Here is a 21,163-nt window from a genome sequence, read left to right as displayed (position 1 = left end):
GAGATGTTTCCTTGGTTGCTGTTGACATTTGGAGAATTAAAAGTTACCCATGAAGATGGCGTATCTGTTAGAAACTCGTCCATTGGTCTGTTAGCCTTCTCCCATAAGGAAGGGGGTGATACATGTTCACTTCTTGCTTTTTTCTACTCGTTGCAGGAAGGATGCCTCTGAGAATCTGCACTAGAGATTTCACCTGAGGAGGCTGCAGTGCTGTGTAGCTCCTTTGCAGTTCTAGGTTATTGGTCTTTTCTAGGTCAAGTTCTTTGTATCTAAAGGTCCTCCAAGAGTCCTGCCTACTTTAGCCATACTGCAACTGTGACAAAATGAAGGGCAGAAAGAGACATTCTGGGAAAATGAACTCATTGTACAAACATAGATAAGATTTTGAGGGGAATTAAAAGGAATTTCATTAAGGGATACCTGTCGAGCAACAGTGATTTGGTTTTGTTGCTACAGGGAGCGAGAAAGTATTGAAGGGCTGTTTAGCTGCTTGACCACTTTCGTCTTGACTGGATGTAAAGGGCACAAATAGGGCAACTGCAAGCCGACAGCACTACTGTTCTGGAGATCTTTCACACATGTGGGTCACACACAAGCTGAGATGGGATCTGCAAGGACATGAGCTTCAAGAAGAACAAGAATTTACCAGGGTATAGGAAAAAAAGAGATTTAGAATTTATCAGTGCCATGGAGACATGATAAAAGAAAAGCCACTAGACTTTTTCTAGCGTTTGTAGTGTCAAAAGTCTGAAGTGACCTCAGGAGGCTGTCTGAGTAACACAAGTCTTTGTGGAAAGCTGGAAAAAGTCAGGGTTTCAAATCAACCTGGCTGCTGGCAGGTAATAGCCTGCCATTACACTGGGGAGTTACCACAATCCCCTCCAGACTCATCTGTCTGCCACTGCTGTGTGTGGTTTTAATCACAAGAACTCTAGAGATAATCCACCTGCCACCAAAGTCTGTGAAGTTATTATGAGATCAGGCAGAAATGTATCTGGTATTTCTCTGACAGGGAATACTACTGGATTGCAGATGGCATAATTCTCAATTCCCACAACCTTTAGGTGAAATCAAATTATTAGCAGCAAAAAAAATAAAACATAAGCCAGGCAAGCTGCTCAAACTTTGCATTCTTCCATTAACTGTGCAGTTCTTTGAGAATTTCTGGGAATATTTTGAATAAAACTAGCCAGAATTAATTTTTTTCTACAAAAATATTTTCCATTAGAAGAATGCTGATGCTGAAACTGAAACGTTCTGTAGAAACTTGTCAATTTTGAAAAAAGCATTGAAGAAATGTAATACTGAAATCTCACATTTTCTCCTCGCACATTTCAATTTGAGTTCTCAATTCAATTAGAAATGTTATATAACTGTGAAAAAAAATCAATCCTAGCCTAAACTGTTTTTACTTCACTTAAGCAAATGTTTTGATTTTCCTCAGTTATTTCTGTTAGAATGATCTTTTACTGAAAATTTTGAAATTTTAAATTTTTATTCTATTTTAAAACAGAAAAAAATGTTACAATTACAACGAGCTTTTTGAAACAAAAAAAAATCAAGCCTTCCTATAACTCTAACCTGGGTGAAGCACAAGAGGTTTTTTGGATAATTTTCATAAATTGAGGTTTGGTTTTAATGCCTATTAGAAAAGGGTGCCATTTTACAGGAAAAGAGGGACTAAAGGTGTATGATGCTGGTTTACTAGGGCAAATGGTGAACACCTTGCAGATTTCTCTGGAAAAAGCCCTGAGTAACGTGCTAATGTTACATGCAATGTAACATGCTAAACCTCAGACAGCTCTGCAGAAGAGACTGAAATCTCTTGCACTAGGGAATTAAAATTTTATTTATTTCGTGCAATAAGGGGAATTAGGAAAAATGTGACACCTGCAATGAAGTTTGCCATTACATTTCTGCTTGCACTAACTCATATGGATCAATAGACATAAAGTGCCAGCTCATTCAAATGCAATCTATATGCATTTATACTTCACATAGAGTCCACGTGATCTCAGCTCTCGGGGGAAATATTAGCATGTCCAAAAGCGTATTCCAAATACAGTCAATAAGGTCAAGGTAACTTTTAAAGCAAATGAGCCCCTGCAGCTATCAGTTTTTTCCTTCATTTCCTATGTATTCTAAGATTTCGAAATTCTAGAGCTTGCTTTTCTAATTAGCTTCAAATATGCAAATAATACCAATTTGAATAGCTTATTAATTAATTTCATCTATATATCCATGAAATTGTCAGACAGTAATCTTATGGTTCCAAGTACTTAAGGTAAACATAAAGAAAGTCAATTGCTTTAATTTGGTTATGCAGATTACCCTAGATTGACAATTACTGGACAGTTAATGAGAGAGTCACTTTTTACACAGCTGAAAGCTCTATTTTTTCCATGACTTTCAGAAAAGCAGAACAATTGGTGAAGTATGTCTATGCAAATTATTCTTAATTTTCAGGATGTTTTAATAATCCTTCCCATTAGTTCTGGGTAAATGATGAGTTCAAGTCTTACGGTAATCAAGCCTGGGGGGATCCTGAGAAGCAAGCAGATATTAAACACTGCAGAGATGTAGTGCTCATCTTCAGGTACAAGTGCTGGTCTGACTCAGAGAGGCAGGTGCAGCTTGCCTGTGTTTTATTATTTGTGTTTTGTGGGAAAGGTAGCCAAAAGAAGCCCTAGAACATCTGGATAGGAAGGCTCTGGAGATAAACCAAGCCATGAAAATAAATGCTGAAAGGCTACTTGTGGGCAGGCCCTTTTACTTTTGTTTTACAGGTGGAGTGGATTTAAGGATTTTCTGGTTTGAGTATCAGCTGGGGAGAGGTTTTGCTGATTTGAACACCTCTGCCAGAAGCCACATGTGACAGAGTGGACTTTTTTCATTCAACTTGCCTTTTCACGTGACCAATTCTTGATCCACAGGGCAAGGGTTCTCAAAGGAGGTAATCAGGCTGTCCCAGCCCAGAGCAGATTGAGGGGGATGACCCTGGGAACAGACCAGGCCACTGAGGAAGATGGAGAGAGAGCAAGTGTGAAAATTTAGAGTCCCCAGGTCTCCAGCTTTCCTCAGCTCTATTACCATCCATGCCAATTTTTTCCTCGTTGCTGTTCCTAAGTAGTCCAATATGCCTCACTGCCTTTCCTATGGCAAAATTAATACAGCTTTTAAACACCAAACCCAGCAGTGCATTTATCACTGTGCTGAAAAAGGCAGTCTCCTTTTCCTCCACCTCTTTAGGAAGATTTATGTTTTCTCTTACATTGGTCATTACTCTCTTTTCTTTTTTTTTCATTGTCTGTGAGAGATGGAGGGAGGGAAATCTGTGGGGCTGCTTTTTGAAAAGGAGCACAGCCTGTATCTGGTTTTGACTCATTCTGAATGACAGTTCTTTTCATATCCAGGTTCTCCCATTTCAAAAACCCAAATAAATCCATCATCTTGACTTCTTATCTGTAGCAGTGTTGTGAAAGCACAGCTGCTCTGGATGGCTGCAAGTGGAGAGATGGTCTCTGACATGGCTTGGCCTGCTAAGGTTCTTGTGTACTAAGACCACGGCACTGATTTTGATCTTGAAATGAAAAAGAAGAAAGAGACTGTTCAAAGCATTCATACCAGTCTTGGTTACTTTAAAGACATGCTGTTGTGTGCTGTATAAGGTATAGATTTTTCCATTTCTTGTACCATCCCTCAGCCTACCTTGGAAAGGAAAATGGTAGCAGAGTTCTTCTCTAAGATGAATTCCCTGAGCCATAGGTAGGCAGGAGCTTTCCTTGTCTCCAACACCTTGCAATACTCCATTAGTGCTGAGGGGTGAGTAACACCTGCTGGCTTCATCTTCCCTGCGGGCTGATAATCCGAGGAACTAAGCAAAATCCCAGAAGCATGTCCTTCTTCTGTCATGGCTGTGCTTGTCTTCAGTGCACTAAGAATCTGAGCACTTCTACAGCTATTTGTTAATTACTTATTAATTAGCTGATAGGATTCCACGGTGTGGGAAAAGGATAAGGAAGAAGGAAAAATGAAGAACAGATTGCAACTGCCTTCTGTGCATTGGCGTTACTGGGGCTTCTCTGGGCAGCCTCACCTGCCTAGGGCAGAAAGGAGGCTGGAGACCTTTGGACTTTGTACGCCCGTCTGTGAAGAGGTTTGCTGGGTGCTCAGTATGAAGGGTTTACGGTGATGTGATTGGCAGGAGTGCGTGAATCCGGAAGGAAGCTTAGGTAGCATCTTTGCAACTCCTGTATAACTGAAGGGGCATTACATTGGTGGTGTTAAGGTCAGAAGCAGGCCTGTGGTGTGCAGCAAAATACCCACTCCTCAGTATGATAACTCTTCTGGGAATTAATGGAGCCAGATGGAGACTAGATCATGAGCAGGTTTTTCCAGGGAGCAAGGCAGGCTGCCTACCAGCTCAAAGACTCTGCATGCAGCGTTGCCAGGATCCTTCCTTTGACAATCCCAAAGGGTCTGGGACAGGATGAAGATGAATGAGCCATCTTATGCTTTGATGAAGGTGCTGAAAGAAACTGCACATGACATTGAAAACAGGAGAAAATGCAATCCACCTTCGTTCAAATGCAACAGGACTGTGGATTGCAAAAGACAGTAGATACATGTGAACTAGCAGCCCCTGCTACTTTTGGGTAATGAATCTCTGCTCAAGGGAGGATAGCCAGAGGTACCAGCAGCCCAAAGAGAGAGTTTGTTACAGACCATTTTCATCCGAGATTTGTAGCAGCTAGTATTTAATTCCCAGACTGTGTCTTTTCATTGCCTTTTAAATTAGAAAGTTATTTAATGTTGACGCAGAATATTTCCTAGAAGAAAACAGCCTACAGAGTCATAGTGGATTTCTGTGTGTTAATATGGGATACAATAAAGTCTGAGAACCATTCTGGGATTGGAAATGCCAATCACGGGCATTATCAGAGCACGTTAGAGGTGGTCATATGGAGGCTGCAGCTAGCTGTTACAAAGCTACTGAGCAACAGATTTTTGTTTTACACCTCTTTCCAAGAATAAATGATTATTGATTTGACGAATTCTTTGGTTAAAAAAAATAGTAGGGATAGTTTGGATGATATATAATGCTAACTGTGTGTGATATACTATGTTCAAGTCTGGGCAAACAGCTGAGCCTCAAAATACCTAGCTCTAAATATCAATTTGTTTTAGTGTCTTTCTATTAACAAATGTTTCTTTACTGCTGAGGCATCTTTGCCTTCATGTCTGTTCAGATTAGGAAACGATGTTACTTGATCTGGCTTTGGGTGAAGCATATTTTCTCCCCATCACTCAGACAAGGCTCAGCAGACAGCACTGCTGACTGGTATCTCTGAGTTTAAAAGTGGATTTTGAGAGAACCACTGGGATGTGAGCAGCTGGGATGTCCCATCACTCTGCCACATTGTCAATTTTACTAGCAGTTAGAGCTAGAGCCACATTTTTGGCTATCAATCAGCTGACCATAAGCAGCACTCCAGTCTCTACAGCTAGGTCATCTGGATGCAGCTGGGAATGGGTCCCATTTAGCAGATGTCTAGGAAGATATATGAAGCAGAAGTCATTTTGTTGGCATGTTGTGCCAGACAGTCTCCACAAAGAACAGACCAGTGAGGAAAGGTAAGAGCACAGCCATTTTAAAAACAGTTGTCTAGTGAGAAATAAAAAAAACCCCCTTATGTTCGCCTGGCTGGTACATACGAGGGTAGAGGAAGCGGGGCAGGAGCTGAATAAGGGTGCTATATTGACTACATTAGAAAGGGTAACATTGGTTTATATATGTTTACCTTTGATTACAAATCTGGCTGGGAGGCCACATTCTTGCCTACCAGCAAAACCCCTCCAATCGGGTCTTTATTTAATGGGAACCTCAGAAATTCCTGTTAGTCTATGCATTTGGGTTTGCAAAATGGTACCCATCATCATGCTGAACTGCTGCTGAGTGCCTGGCACAAAAATCTTCACAACGGGGAACAGCCTTTCCCCTTGACTGATGGTATCTTGGCTGAAGACAGACAGGAAAAATCACTGATACAGTAGGTAGAGGGGAACTAATTACTGCCTTGCTGAAAACTATTCCTAGTGCTCCTGGGAATGGGAAACATGATCTCTGCTACCCAAGATTTCAGCAAAATTTGGAGAAAGTGACTAGGGATAAGAAGATGGGGGAGAAGAGAAAGTTAAAGAGGAAAACAAGTAAAATACTTTTGTGTGTTTTCCCTTCTTCCGTCACCTTCATCGCTTTCATTGCAACTGGCAGTGCAATCTGGAACCAGTTAGCAGATCTCTAAATATGCATAATAGCAAGCGGGTGCATGCTATGAGGGCTTGGAGAATCAATGTTAAAAGCTCCTGTAATTTGGATGAAGAACAGAAGCTTTTAGAGCAAAACTGAATCAGTGAAATACAGGGGATTATGCACCCTTTATTACTGCAATCTGTGTATGGAGAACAGTGACGCTGGAAAATTCCTTGGGCATTCTAAACAAGGTAGGTCTTAGAAAACGGAGAATTAAATGCCAGAAAACATCTTTCACTGCTTCAAGGAATTGCCTTAGATGACAGACCTAGCTGGATCTGAACCCGCCCAAGCACCTTTTTGACCATCTAACTTGTGGTGCTTGGGGAGCTATCATTAATTAACATTAATACATTGAGAGATGACCTAAGGAATCAGAGATTTTCTATGGACTCATAACCATACAATCTCTACTAGAGTTCAGGGAAAGTTAAAAGAAACTTTTGCTAGGCAAAAGGAATGATTTATCCTGGCTAGCAAGCCAATGGAAAATATAACCAGCTTGGGGTAGTTCTAATGTTTTTTATTATTTTTTCTTTTGAGCATTTTAACTAGCTTTATGGAAAGACATATTGGCATTAAAAGAAAAATGAAATATAACTGTATTATATCACAAATGTTGATGCCAGAATATTGTAGCATTTTTTTAAAGTGATGTGATAGAAAAATGACAAGAAAAGTTAAATACTGGTCAGAAAATCTGGACATAGCATTTTAAAGCGCTCTTTGTACTGAAATGTACTGCCACACACTTGTTTTGCCATCGAACCAACACAGGACAAGGCCTGTGGTACTTTGTGTTCCTACTATTAGCCATTATTGTTACTGTAACAATAACAATAATTTATGGTCAAATAAGAAATCAGGACTCCTTCCCTAAAAGCCTTAAAACCCAATGAGGCTTTGGGTATGTGAAAGCCTGCAGTAATTAAAAGCACGATCCACTCCTCAGTGCAGTCAATGAGACGCTCTGCCCCATCATTTTAAAGAGAGCTCTAAACATTTTCACTCAGAAGGACTCCAGACAGGTTTGTGCATCAAGTCTGACAGCTATAGGAATATCTAACTTTCTTTTTACTGCTTTTACAATCAACTTTTAAGAATTTGGTCTTCTGGATACTTTATTTTCAGTTTCTCGTATTTTAATTAACTAGCACGTGTGTGGTTATATTTATCCAGTATGGCAAATGTATTTTTATGATGCTCTTAAATCTCCCCTGCATTAAAATATGTTCTGATTATTCTGTGCACCTGGAATAATGTCAGAAGCCAAATATAACAAGTAGTTTTGTGGAAATCAGAATATTGAGGTATTTCCTCAAAAATGGGTACTATGGAGAGTCTTTCAAAGTGGTTTTCCCTGTGCAACTACATGTTTTCTTCTTATCGTGTTAATTTTGCTAGTCATCAGTAACAGCTCTACCCAGGTAAACTGATGAGAGTCATTTGTATTTACTATCCCCTTTTCTGCAAAAAATACATATATTTTTTTTCTGTTTGCCCGTATTTCATATAGACTTCCTTACAGAAAAAGTTGTGCAGTTACCAAAATCACCTCTTTGAATGGGCAAATCATATTACGAACTCTGGAAATGCACTGAGAATACCAACATTTTTAAGCCAAAAGAGAAAAAAAAGAGGCCCCATGTTCATGACAAAAATACACATAAATAAAAACAAAATAACCCTGTTCAAACATGGTTGTGGTCAGTCTTACCTTAGTTCTTTCTCACCAGCACAGGGTGAAAAACATGCACTAGAATTGTTGATTAAACGTGGGAGGTGATCAAATTCAAATCTATCTAAGCCTAATTTGGGGAAGAGTTGCGGGCAGCTCTCCGGATCTTCACCAAAGGCAAAATAAAGCACTTGTTTACTGGTATTTGCCACTGCTACAGCTCACAACCATGCTTCAACGTGGCTTTCTTCATACAGAAGCTGGGGCCACCGTGGTGTGTTACCTGGATTATTCTAGCGATTAAAACACCACTAGATATTAAAAAAAGCAAACTAAATTCGCCCCCACAGCAATTTTATCAGTAGTTCTTCCAAAAAGAAAACAAGTCATATATACATACATATACACGCACACAGGGATAGCTCAGGACTACATACAACTTCTAGGATGGGAGCAGTAAGGGTATGACAACACAAGATGTCAAAAGAAGCCACTGTGCTTCTCCAGCCCTTTGCTACGTAATTTGGAGGCCTCTGCTACCCAGACGGCATATGAGAAAATGAGAGAGAGAGGAGGAGAGAGGGAGGGAGGTGTTTTCTGCCTCTTCCGGAAGGTTTGGGTAAATGAACTTGCAAGTTCTAGGAATTGCAAAGATTTGTGTCCAGTGGCAGCCGATGGCCAAAATCTGAGCAGCAAAGGGCATGGAAGCGGAGAGAACCAGACAGGCAGAGACAGAAAGACAGACAAGACAGACACAGCAACAGAGATGAATGCCAGTCCCAACTGAGGTGCAGGCTAGATGTATGTCGTCCTTCCACTGATCCTTGCTCCCATTGCGGGGGGGTGTGTGTATAGGACTGTGTCGAAGGGCCGACCACTCTAAGTCCTTGTGCAGGCGAATTGCCCTGGGGCAGTTCTGCCTGAATAAGGACTGCAGGCTTTAAGTCACTGGTTCTCTGCCTTCAGACACATAGATTGAGGGTGAAAATGAACTTGTGAGGTTTAGTGTGGCTGGAGACGAGGGAGAGGAAAGCAAGGGAGAAAAGGAAGAAAGGCAGGGGGCGGGTTAAAAGGGAGAAGTGCAGGAGACGGTGAGAGGGAGACTTGAGTCAGATATTCCAAAGAATGGGAGCAGGAGCCCATTGCAAATCATATGAAGCCTCTTGACACCAAAAGCAAGATGACTGTAAGGAAAGGCCCCATGCACCTGTTTAAGCCTGAGCTGCTTTACTTCAGAAATAAAAAAGACTAAAGGAAAAATCACTGCACAGGTCTCCAAGCATTCTTGGGAGCCTAACGCTTTGGTATCTCTCTGGCCTTACTGCACCAATACTCAGGAATCAACCAAGCTGCAAGCCTCTATTGACTTCCTACCGGAATTTGGAAAACTTTTCAGAAGTGCAAGGTATAAAGTACTCAGCTCTCCTGAATATCTGATAGATAAATGCCAAACCACTACCCAGCAGGCCTGGGCACAACAGACCTGACCAGCATTTTCTAGGGAAAGGAATACAGCAAGATGGGTTTTGGGTTTCTCTAACCTTCCCAATAGGGGTGCTACTTTCTGAAGCACCCAGGTCCTATGTCTCCCAGATGCCACCACGGATCAGATCACACACAACATTGTACATTCCTGTTTTCTCCTCCTGTCACCTCTCCCATTAAAAAACCCACCATTTCCATCAACCCTCAGACCTGTCACAATGCTCACTCTTAGGAAAACGTGTACTGCTACAACAGGAGGGCAACTTACGCAGGGAAATATTCCAATATTTCACAAAAGCCCACAAGTCACCAATTCCCTATCCCTGATAGTTCTCATCTTGTATCCATGCACACCCCCCTGGCTCATCACATCTGCTGTATCGCATTGCGTACCTGTTACGGCTACTCCTCCTCCTCTGTACCTCCTGCAGTGTTCACAGACACACTCAGACACGCAAGTATGGTCACTGAGTAGAACAGGTGGGATGGATACCAGTCCAGATGGTTTTGCTCAGTCATCCTCATGCACTCCCAGACACAGCTGACGAACACAGAGGTACCCGCACATGCAGACATGCTCAGAGGCACCGGCAGAAGCCCTCGGTGACAGGCTCACAGGTAGGTGCAAACCCTCCCTCCCCGACATCCTTTGAAGACAGACAGACAGAATCAAACACATGACATCTCCACTGTCACTGGTACCTACGCCGGTGCTCTGGAGACACACATGCTCCCACCCGAACATGTCTCCGCAACTCTCACACAACTGCACACCGTGAACTGCCCACTGCAGCTGGATGGGCCAACCTCTCAGCTGGCCGCAGGGACTCATCCAGTTCAGTGGGCGCTGCTCTGAGCATCGCTTTGGTGGCAAACAAAGACTCACAGTGAATCTTTGGTTTGACACTAGCAGGGGAAAGGGTGATGGAAAAAGGACCCTCTGGACCAGAGAGGTGTCAGCTTTTCTCTCCAACTGAGAGGAAGGACATTACATTAGCAGTTTTCCCAGTGACTCAGGGTCTGACTGTTTTTCTTCCATCACTTTGGGCACCGTAGCACAGAGCACAAATTGAACTTGATTTTCCCCTTTGATACAGAACAACAAATAGTAATGAGCAACTTTCTTCGCCTGGAGGAGGGGACAACAGGCTGTCAGTCAGCTTCACAGCACTCAACTCCAGGCTGTGTCTGTGATGTGGAAAGGAAGGGAATGCAAGTCTGTGCCTGGGGCTACTTCTGGGATGATATATTCCAAATTTGCTGGCTTTATTTAACTCCTATAACATATTCTTTCCTATTATTATTATAATAGATAGTAATAATTTTTACCGCCTTAATGTTTTCTTCTAAGGATCTTGAAGTGTTTTGTAAACACTAATGACAATGCTTTCTTAAAGTAGGGAATAATAATAATAATTTCCAATTTACTGATGGGGAGACTGAGGTATAGGGATCTAGTCAAAGTCCAAGGAGTACAACCCACAGGCCCTACCTCCCAGGCCCCATATATTACATCATCTTTTGTCTTATTCCCCAAAAATCATTCTTGGTCTTAGCACTTAAAGAGACTTGACACATGGTAGATGTGGTCTCTGCCTTGGAAATTCTTGTTTTCATAGCAGATTAAAAAAGTCCTCCCCTCCCTCTTTAGTTACTTAAGAAGTTGCTTAAGAGTGGCCCAAAATAGAATCACTGAATATTTCCAGACAATTTTGAAAAAATCTTAATTTTGTGGCTAGGAAGTTAGTTGTGTAACACTTACTGAGAAGCAAAGCTCTGAAAATGCAGCTTGAAAGCAAGGCAACTTAAAAGTGAATTTGGCAGAAACCGTGCCACTCTCTGAAGTTTTTAAACCCACCAGATTTTAACCTGCCGTGTGCCCTTTGAACTTACTCAGTTGCGTGAGATGCATCTTCGTGTGTCTGTGGAGCTGGCTGGGGGGGACCTGGACCTGGGAGATGTTCCCAAGTTGCAGTAAGCAAGTGGGCTGAATTTGATGCAATTGGACTTATAACTTGACATATCTCTGCACCATTGAGGTATTTTAAGTGGAGGCTTCCTAAAGGACTCAGAAATGCTGAAGGCAACCTGGGGGCCTACCTGATGAGTACATGCCTTCTCACTATTTTGGAATGCACAGCCATGCTAACAAAAATATGCTGAGCTTGGCATGCAAGTGTACACTCACCCACAAGCATGCAGAAGAACATGCCTGCATACAGGAAACTCTCAGATATAAACACCCACCCGTAAGCACATCAAACTTGCACTGTAAGATAGCCACATTGGCTCGGAAAACATGTTCATAGACTCAGTTACATACGCAACAACACATGTGTCTCCATCAACAACCATTCACAACACAAGTATGTATGAAATATGTATGCTTGCATACAGACCCTCTTTCCCCCCCCACCCCTGATTCGTGTCTGTACACTCCCATGGATTTGTAACCCATACACAGGCACCCAAACACATTCAGGAACATACACTACAACCAATGGAGTGCACACACAAAGACGCACCCATGCACGCTCACATACATCATAATGAAGGTTTTGGTTTGGGAAATTCCTTTTCAAGAAACAAAAATAATTGCCAAAAGGAAAAAACAGAGCATGGGGAACTGCACAAATAGATGCAAGCGCATATCTACACACACACTGTGGAGCTTGTCAGTCAGGGTTCCCACCGCAACAACAGCTGTTGCAGCTCAGCACCTGCTGGGTATGCTTCCCCTGAGTCCAAATGTCTAGTGAACCTCACAGAGATTTCAGGCTTACATGTCTATGGCCACATGTCAAACTGACCTGTTTCAGGTTTCTCCATCTTTCCTAACTGACCACAATGAAAACTGTGCCTTAGCTCCAAGAGCAGCACCTTCCAAGATCCTACCACAAACGTTCTTCAGCTTCTACGGAGTTGGGCAGAAACATCTTACCTGCACCTGACCAGGCTAAACATCTCCAATTAGTGGAGTTTACTGGCATTTTAGGGTTTATTTTTTCTTTCTTTTTCAGACTCCAGGTCTCTTGGAACAAGACAAGACAGTGTACAGAAACACAAGGCAGGGTTTGCTCAAACCCACAAACAGCAAGAAAGCAACAAGCTCCTGAGGAGAAGGGGAGAATTGTATCTGATAAACTGCCTCACACTGCTTGGGAATGTGACAACTGTCCGTCCAAGATGGGCTGCTACTTCCAAAGCCCATCTGCTACAGATGTAACATATCAAGTGCTGCTAGCAGGAAGGGAATCCGACAGGACAAACCAACATACAAAACATTCTCTTATTCAATAAGGGTTATAAGTGCAAAGAGATTTCAGAACATTTCAGAACAAACTCCATCCATAGCTGCTGCTCATTTATCAGTGCATCAAAAGATTGTGCAAGTTTTTAGTAACAAACATTAGAAACTAGTAGCAAAGGACTTGCCTAGATAAAAAGAGAAGATTTAAACATGCCAGGTAACAAAAAGACGTGTGCAGAAATCTGTAAAAACTGTATAGAAGGAAAGGATTCTTTAGAGGAAACAGAGGGACCATCATGAAATGCTGTTCATAACCCTAACTAATAGAGTCAGGGCCGCTCCTGCTGCCTCCTCAACTAAGACAGGTGATGACTGTTTGGACAGAGGCACACTCTCATTTTTCATAGACTTCTGCAACCCAAAACTGGATTCTGGGCCTTGGCTAACATGAACTTGAATTTAGACAGGGAATGGAAAAGAGAGGGAGCCTTGTCAGTGGTAATTAAACACACCAGTATGTATAGCCCTGGAGACTGAAGATGTGAACGCAGCACAATTAGCAGCAGCATGACCTTCTTGACAACATGCTGAGAATGAACACAATTTATCCTGCTTAAATTTAGCGTCTGAGAGCTGGGTGTCCAGACAAACCTAACAAACCTAGACACTCTCCAGTCACTGGATGGGCACCTCTAAAGAGCAATTCATTTCCCCTGTCACAGACATGTACAGGGAGGCCCCAGTTGGCCTGGGGAGGTGTGCATTTCTTTCCACTAACTCTAAGAGGAAGCCTGGGTGACTATCTTTCTTCCTGTCAGATGACTAAAGTTTAACGAGATGTATATCAAAGTCTCTTAAACCGTGATGTAAAGAGTTCTTTAATTTATAGGAAATTACTGTGAATTTCTTCAAAAGGATCCATTACATTTTCCCCCCAGTACAGGGTTTCTGACTATGATAGACCTCCATTTATTTATCAAAACACAAGGATTTTCCTCCTTTCTGCTTGGAAGACTTTTGTATGGATTCAAATACATCAGTCAGGAAAGTCTTGTTGATGTTTAACATAATTCATCTCCAGTTAACTATACTTATTTCCTCAATTACCGTGTACAGTTCTGCCTTTATGGATGAGAATTGAGCTTTTCCACAATCAGAAGGCTATTGCCAGGTTCCCCAGTTAGTTTTCTTGTGACAAGTGTGGCATAAAAAAGGCTTTCATTTCATTCTTTAAAATTAACAAGTTCAGCCTGCTGATCATTGTAACTTCCCTCTACAAAGTCAGCCCAACCCTAATATCTCTCTAGTAAAAGGGTAACCAAAATTGTTTATAACGTTCTGGGGGAAGTCTGCAAATAATTTTTTGTGTCCAGGAAGTAGGACATTTGAGAGATGTAAAATAAAAGTTAATTTTCAGTTAGAAACTATTTTTCATTCTCTCAAAAAACAAAGCAAATAGAGTAGTGTCAAATAAAATATTTCATTTATTCTAAATCAAAATATTACAACTTGGATAAATGTCCCCATTTCAGAATTAAAAAAAAATGAAGTCAAACAGAAATTAAACTAGAACCAAGATATGGAAACATTTGGTTCGGAAAGTTCAAAGTGAGGCATTTTAATTTTTTCAAAATGTTGCCTACATTTTTCCCTAAACACAGCACTGAGTGAAAACCAAGTTGTTACTTTTCTGCTTGCGATGGATTGCCTCTACAGTACACAACAATTCCAAGCTGGAATGTTTATTCAACAGCCACACTGTTTTGCAAATTCATGATTGATTTGCTCTTCATTAACATATTTAAAGCAATTTTCTTTCAATCTTTCTATTTTCCTGGCCTTGCTAAGCTTGATTTTGCAGTGCAGTTTTTGTCCATGGTCATAAACCCAGTGGGTCATTTGTAGTCTTTCTTTTGGGAATCTGTGTGCTTCCTGCCTGTCCTTTGTCTGTTTATCCTGTAATTCTGTATCCATCCACCTCCAAAAAAAGACAGGAAAAAGTTTGCCTGATGTGATTTATTCCTTGAACACCAGCTGCTCATTTCAGTCTCTGTGGCTCATTCAATCCTTCACCTGTCTGCTGAGATGGGCACCAGTGGGGCCAATCAGTGTCAATTGTGCTGGTGGAATTTTGAGATGGAGAAAACTGGGTTGCAAACACAAAAAACTGGCTTGAAACTCTGGTGCTTTGTTTTTCTTTGGGCTTTCTGTTTTGTTTTTATTTTATCTACCTTTTTTTCAAATTAGAAACTGAACATTAGGAGCAGGTTCCTCTAAACAGACATGATTTGGTCTTTATTTCTTTTGGCAGGAGCCTGGGTGAGAAGGCACAGGGAGGATTCCTGGTTTGGTTCCCGCAGTTCCACCTCGAAAGAACTGACCTTTAGATTTCTGTGGGGTGGAGAGTATTGAACTGCCATGGGAAGGCAAAGCATAACACTGGGTAGACCGAAGTGCTGGCCTGGGACTATTCTAGCAGTTTCCCATGGCACAAATAGCTTTTTCACTTACACTCCACGTTTCCCATCACTTTTCCTGCTATACAGTTTAATTCATGCCAGGCGGATTATGAAGGGAAGAAAATGATGCAACAGTCAAAAAGTCCTTTAAGTCGTTCCAAAAATTAAAAAAAAAAAAAAAAGAAAACAAAAAAAAAGAAAGGAAAAAAGAGAGAGCTTCAGAACTAAACAAAAAGATCTGAAAACAAACTCAAAAGGAAAGAGGAAGGGAGACAAAAAAAAAAAAAAAAAAGAACCCGGGAAAGACAAATGAATGTTAGAGCAGGCACGATCATGGACAGACGCCAGCTACTTACGTTCACCTCGGTGATTGCTATATCAACAATGCTACCCACAACAATCAAGGCGTCAAATGTATTCCATGCATCACAGAAATAGTGCTGCATGTGGCAGGGAAGCCAAGGAAAGAGAGTGAGAGAGAAAAGAAGAGAAAGAAAGAATGAGAGAGAGAGAGAGGAGGGAGAGAGAGAAGGAAAGGGAGAAAAGAGGGAAAAAAAGTAAAAAGTAAAATAAAATAAAATAAAAAACAAAACAAAACAAAAAAAGCATGAAAGAGGGAGAGAAGAGGAAAAAAATAAGAAAAGAAAGAGGTTACGTGGGCATATTAAATAGTCTCTTACCACTCTACAGTATTGGTTGCTCAAACCTCTGTAACGTTTCACATGATGGAGGGTATCAACAAAAGCCTGGTTAGTCAGAAAGTTACACTCAAGCATGTCTACCTTTTGGAGGGAAAAAAAGCACACACACCCCAAACTCTGTGCGCTTTCACCAGTCACAGCCTTGGGGCAAGCTATGACAAGTGAAAAAGAAGGAGGCATTTCCCTCCCTCCTTTTTTTTTCCCTGGGAGAAGGAGAAGGACGACGGCAAGTTCAATAAAAGCATGACTAGAGGGAAAAAAACCAGAAAAAATAAAAGAGAGAGAAAGAAAGAGAGAAAGAGAGAAGGAACAGCAGAGGAGGAGGAGGTGGTGGTATCCTGGGGAGGGTAGAGTAATACTCACATTAGTTTCACTGAGAATGACGTCTATAATGCTGCCAATTACGATGAGGAAGTCAAAAACATTCCAAGGATCACTAAAGTAACCCTACATAAGGAAGGGGCAGGCAGGATGGGGATTAAAAAGGAATGTTAGACAGACAAAAACAGTTCAAAATTACCATTAGAATTACTGCCCTGATACCTCAAGGGGTTTTCCTCTCGTCTACTTGTTACGTCTCAAGCTGTAGCCCAGTCCTGGGATCCCTGACTTATGTGAGCAGCCCCTATCCAGCTAATGTGACCCCAGGGCAGCCACCCCTCCCCTCCAACTCTGGGATGGGGGCGGGGGGGACACACGAAGGGAAGCCACGTAGAGTGCTTTGAGCATGGCTGCTCACAGGAGTAGGGCTTGCAGGACCAGCTCTTCCAGACATCTCTGATTCCTAGCAACACAGCACCCTTCCCCATTTGGCTTAGATTTGGCTGGGGGAAGAGTACAGGAATGGTGTCACACGGTTCTGTCAAAAAATGGTTCCCTTTCTGCCAGTGTGAATATCAATCCACCAGTCCACGTTCCAGATGTAACGTTCTGTGCTGGTGCTGGGAACAGCTGGCTGCCATGTCACGATGGAGTAGAGGGCACAGTCAAGTTAGGGATGTGCTATTTAAACCTCACTGGTTGTCACCTTTATCTTTACCCAGCCACAATGAGCATTACAACAGTGATTAGCCTAACAGTTTCTATTGCTAATGCTTTAGCTCCTGTCTTAAAACTACAGAGTGGGACTGGTATTTTTATTACTCTGAAAGCATGTCTGCACCACAAAATGAAGGTGTGAATGTAGCGTGTCTTGGTGCATCCCACCAGGAAGGGGTAAGAACGAGAGCAAAGTCAGCTTTAGCGTGTACTCAGAGTAAGACCTGTTGCTTATTCTTGCTAAAGATAGTGCCACAGCGTCACTGCAACATCAGCTGTCTAGGACAAGCTATGGCACATCCGCTAACATGTGCTAAGCTCATACCTTCAAATTGCTGTGCAGAATTACTTTGGGGGCTATCTCAGACATCTCATTGTCCTAAGCAGGGCTCAGGAGATGCTAATCAGCACTGCTTGCTGTCCCCATCCTGCATGATTTTTGGCTAGATGGGCCATAAGGATACAGAACCCTTTTGGAAAAGGTCCTGTTCAGCCCAGGAGGTGAGCTTCTGTACGTAAGTTTCCTGTCCAAGTCAAAGTCACGAGCAAAGAAAACTTATCTTGGCTCATTGAACACCTGTGCCAAATTCTTCCCCTTGTTCCGCAGTCCTAAAAGGAGGCAAACATACAAAATCCTCCGTACTCCTTTTATGTGTTTGGTTTTGTGAGCATGGGCTAATCTGACCTCCCTGTTTCCCAGCTGCAGCATGTCTCCAGTGAGACTGAACCCAAGTTGCACTGTGACTGCTATTCTTAGCCAGAGAGTCAGGTCATGGGTAAAGTGTGAGTCTGTGTTCCCAGGCAGCATTGCAGAAAGCAAAAAGGAGAAAAGAAAAAAAAAAATTTAAAATCCCAGCACTGGCACTGCACAAGCCAGGCTTGGGAGCCTGAAATTACTCTGGGTTCAACCATCACATGGAGCAGGCACTGTCAAAAAATGTCTTTCTAAATGCTGAAACACTGCCTCCAGGATGCTTTGAGACTCACAGTTATAAACTGTGTTATGTTTGGGGCAGGAAAAATGAAAAAAAGAAAAAAAAGATGAAGCAGAGAAAGCCACTGCCCAGCTGGTTCCACACCAGTGAAGTGAGTTGGTAGAGTGGACTTTGAAATCTTCTCCTCAAAACCAGAAAACAACTCCCTTTACTCTGCAGCCTGAAATAGACAACCCTTAGCAGATCTACACTGGGAGGAGTAACCATCCCATGGCTATGCATTACTATGCAATTAGCTACAACAGGGAGGAAGGAAACAGGAGCAAAAGCAAATTCAGAGAATATTATTATTCAGTGTCCAGCCTAGAAAATACACAACAAATATTAGAATGAATTCAGCGGTGATGTCCAGCATCGTTAGCAACCAGATGGACCTGGAATAAAACTGCAATTAGACTTCACCAAGAGGAAGGGGAGGGAGAGAACAGCAGATTAAATTGTAGAGGCAAACACATTTTGAATAAATAAAGGACAGACACAGATCATACAGAGTTGCAAAAAGTGCCTTTGCAGCCTGGTGCGACCTTGGCAGAGAGTACACTTGCAGGATCAAAGAGAACGGAGTAGAAGACAACAGACCCAATCCTCCTGCCCCTGTTCATGCGCACAGTCCTGCTGAAGGCAATGGCACTGCTCACATGCCAAATGAATATATGCATTCAATAGCATGGCTATCTTCCATTTCCTTCTCAAATTGCATAGTTTAGGAACTGTTAAGGATTTGAGCAGGAACCCAAACAACTCCAAAAAACCAGAGTTTGCTTTTGGGCAGCTGCAAGGGTGAAGATCCAAAACATGTTGCTCAGGTTTTGCCCATGAAAATGATGACTATCTATTTTTAAATCTGTGGTGATGGATAGGGAGTTATGTTTACTATGACTGGTATCATACTGCAAGAATGTTTTTGGTATAACCACATTCACAATTTCACAATTTCTTTTTACCGAGCTGCTCCAGACATAGAGCCCAATAGCCATTGCTGCTGGTAAAATAGCATTTGCTGTTGGTACAAAACCCAGGTGACAAACAGCATCAAATCCTGTCCTCAGGTGACCACTGAAGCCCATGAATTAAATTTTGCACCCAGCTGCAGTAATGTAACCTCACTGGAAACAGTGACACTGCACTGACACACTTGGCACATCTCAGGAGAGACGCAAGCCTGGAAATAAAAGGTCCCTTTTTCATTGGTATCACAAATAGCTGCTTTGGACCTTTGTGACACCGCAGCATCTCTGGAGTCACTCTGCTAACTTCTGTGGAGTTGCTCCAGATTTACACTGTGAGCTCTTTCTCCTGGAACACTCTGCTGAGTCTCATCAGTCAGCTCCTTGCTTGAAAGTTATGGGCTAGTCTACTCTAGGATCACAGAACGAGCATTATCATGGTATGTTATTGTGTGGCTGTAAGGTGGACTCAGAAAGCTCTTCTCTTCCACCTGTACCTCTTAGATGAGTGATAGAGAGGAACTATGGATATGAATGCAGTTTTACTCAACCCCACATCCAATATGCCAGTGTTGAATTAAGGAAACACATGAATTTAAAGACCTTCTTTTCCTCCTCACCTGCTCCCTCTGTGTTTCAAACAGAAGTGTGAAAAATAGGAAGATATTATTCACAGTTAAGAGAGCTCAGAGAAAACAGAGAACATAGACGCTTCATTTGTGTGCAAGGTAGTGGAATCCTTCCTTAAAAAGCCACCCTCTTAGAGAGGTGCCTACGAACGGCCATGTGGTTACTTAGCTTTAGATCAGACCTCATAATTTTGTCAGGAGTTATGGGCACATATCGAGAGGCACATTCCTCACTGGAGTGTACCAGGGTGGCTAATGAAAGACAAGCTGAATGAAGGAAGAGCTTTCACACTAATAAAAAGGTTGCATTTCCAAACTATTTTTCCCACCAGAAAGTTCTGTATACTTTTCCCAAGGGGGTGGAGGTCTGACTGGAAATGAATTGATGGCACTGTTTGTTTTTGCAGTACAGGAATTTAGAGTGTAATACCATATTTTACCCTTAAAGGGAGACGCTTGACCCTGATTTAGCTGTATAATTACATGTCACATAATGGCAGCCTCAGGGGCTTACTGGGGAATGGTAGTCACCCTCTCTTGTGGGATGTCTTTGGAGATCCATGAAGCTTTTGGGGAGAAAGGAGGACAGAAAGAGACCAGGAGGATTGGACTGAATATTGAGGAAGCATGAAATAGCCCCACCATTACAGCACATTTTTTCCCCATTTTTTTATTTCCCCAAAGGTAGCAAAGGATAGTGTATCATCACATGATCAATGAGTTAATGAAAGGCTGAGCATAAATATGCAGTAGCTGACTGGAATGGAATCTCATTTGTGTGAGGGGAGCAGACTTTGTAGCATTTCAGAATGATTATGCCAATCATTTTTAGGTTTCCTTGTTGCTGATATCAAAGAAGCTAGGGTTTGTTTTGGTACTCATGGAGCCATTGAAATCTCTGGAGACCATTTCTTTTACTTTTTGTGAGTATGAGATGCTAAACGCAGTATCTAAGAAGCCTCATTAACAGCAGGGAAAATTGCCCACTGGAATCTATCTGATGGTCTGAGCTCAGAGTCACCTGGGGCCCATAATAAGAACGTGTGTCTGGAGAGCTATGTATCTACATTGAAGCACAGAAATCCTCAGGGGAAGGGTGCTGTTGAGTCATGGTACCAGCTGGGTTTCGAGCGTTCAGCCCTGTGGGAGCTGCAGGGTCACTTGTGTGTTAATTGATGTGCAGTTATTTATCTGCTTGGTTCCAGGTTTTCATTTCTGTCTCTTATGAGATGGCTGGCAAAAATTAAAAAACCTCCTGAGAGAAAAGCCTCTAAAGATGAAGAGCACAGTAAGGCTCAAGGCTGTTCACTGGGTGGCATCTGAATGTAGGTCAGATGGTCCACAGTGGAAGAAGATACTGCAGTGTCATAGGAAAAAAGGGAACAACATGCATGCATGCATGCACGTATGGATGTATGAATGAATACAGAAATGAAGCGTTGAGGAGGAGAAACGAAGACATATAGATAACTACACAGCCTAAAAGGAAAGCAAACTACAGGAGAACCTTGCTACCACTTGTCTGAAATAAACCTGCATGTTAAAACAACAAAAAAGAAGCATCAATCTTAATCAGCTGGAAAGAGTATATACGAAGGAAAGAAAGGAGCTGATACCCTGATATTCAGTGTGATTTCATAGCAAAAATTTCCTGCTGATTGTAAAGGG

General features: G+C 42.0%; 1 protein-coding gene across 4 annotated transcripts in view; it reads right to left on the bottom strand.

Moving 5' to 3' along the window:
• The window catches only part of CACNA1C (calcium voltage-gated channel subunit alpha1 C), a 490,625-nt gene that overhangs the window by 40,080 nt on the left and 429,382 nt on the right, over positions 1 to 21,163 (bottom strand). For 2 of the 4 annotated variants that reach the window (XM_059816758.1, XM_059816759.1), the window contains exons 31-32: positions 16,250 to 16,333; positions 15,542 to 15,625 (exon numbers count right to left, since the gene is read on the bottom strand). In XM_059816758.1, the coding sequence (XP_059672741.1) occupies positions 15,542 to 15,625; positions 16,250 to 16,333 (168 nt within the window). The remainder of the gene's footprint in view (positions 1 to 15,541; positions 15,626 to 16,249; positions 16,334 to 21,163) is intronic. The other 2 variants (XM_059816760.1, XM_059816761.1) reach the window with 2 other exon arrangements.

Source organism: Gavia stellata, chromosome 4 (genome assembly GCF_030936135.1).
Source record: "Gavia stellata isolate bGavSte3 chromosome 4, bGavSte3.hap2, whole genome shotgun sequence".
In the NCBI taxonomy this organism is placed as follows: Eukaryota; Metazoa; Chordata; class Aves; order Gaviiformes; family Gaviidae; genus Gavia; species Gavia stellata.
The sequence above is the reverse complement of the archived record's forward strand: the minus strand, read 5'-3'. Positions and strand labels throughout refer to the sequence as shown.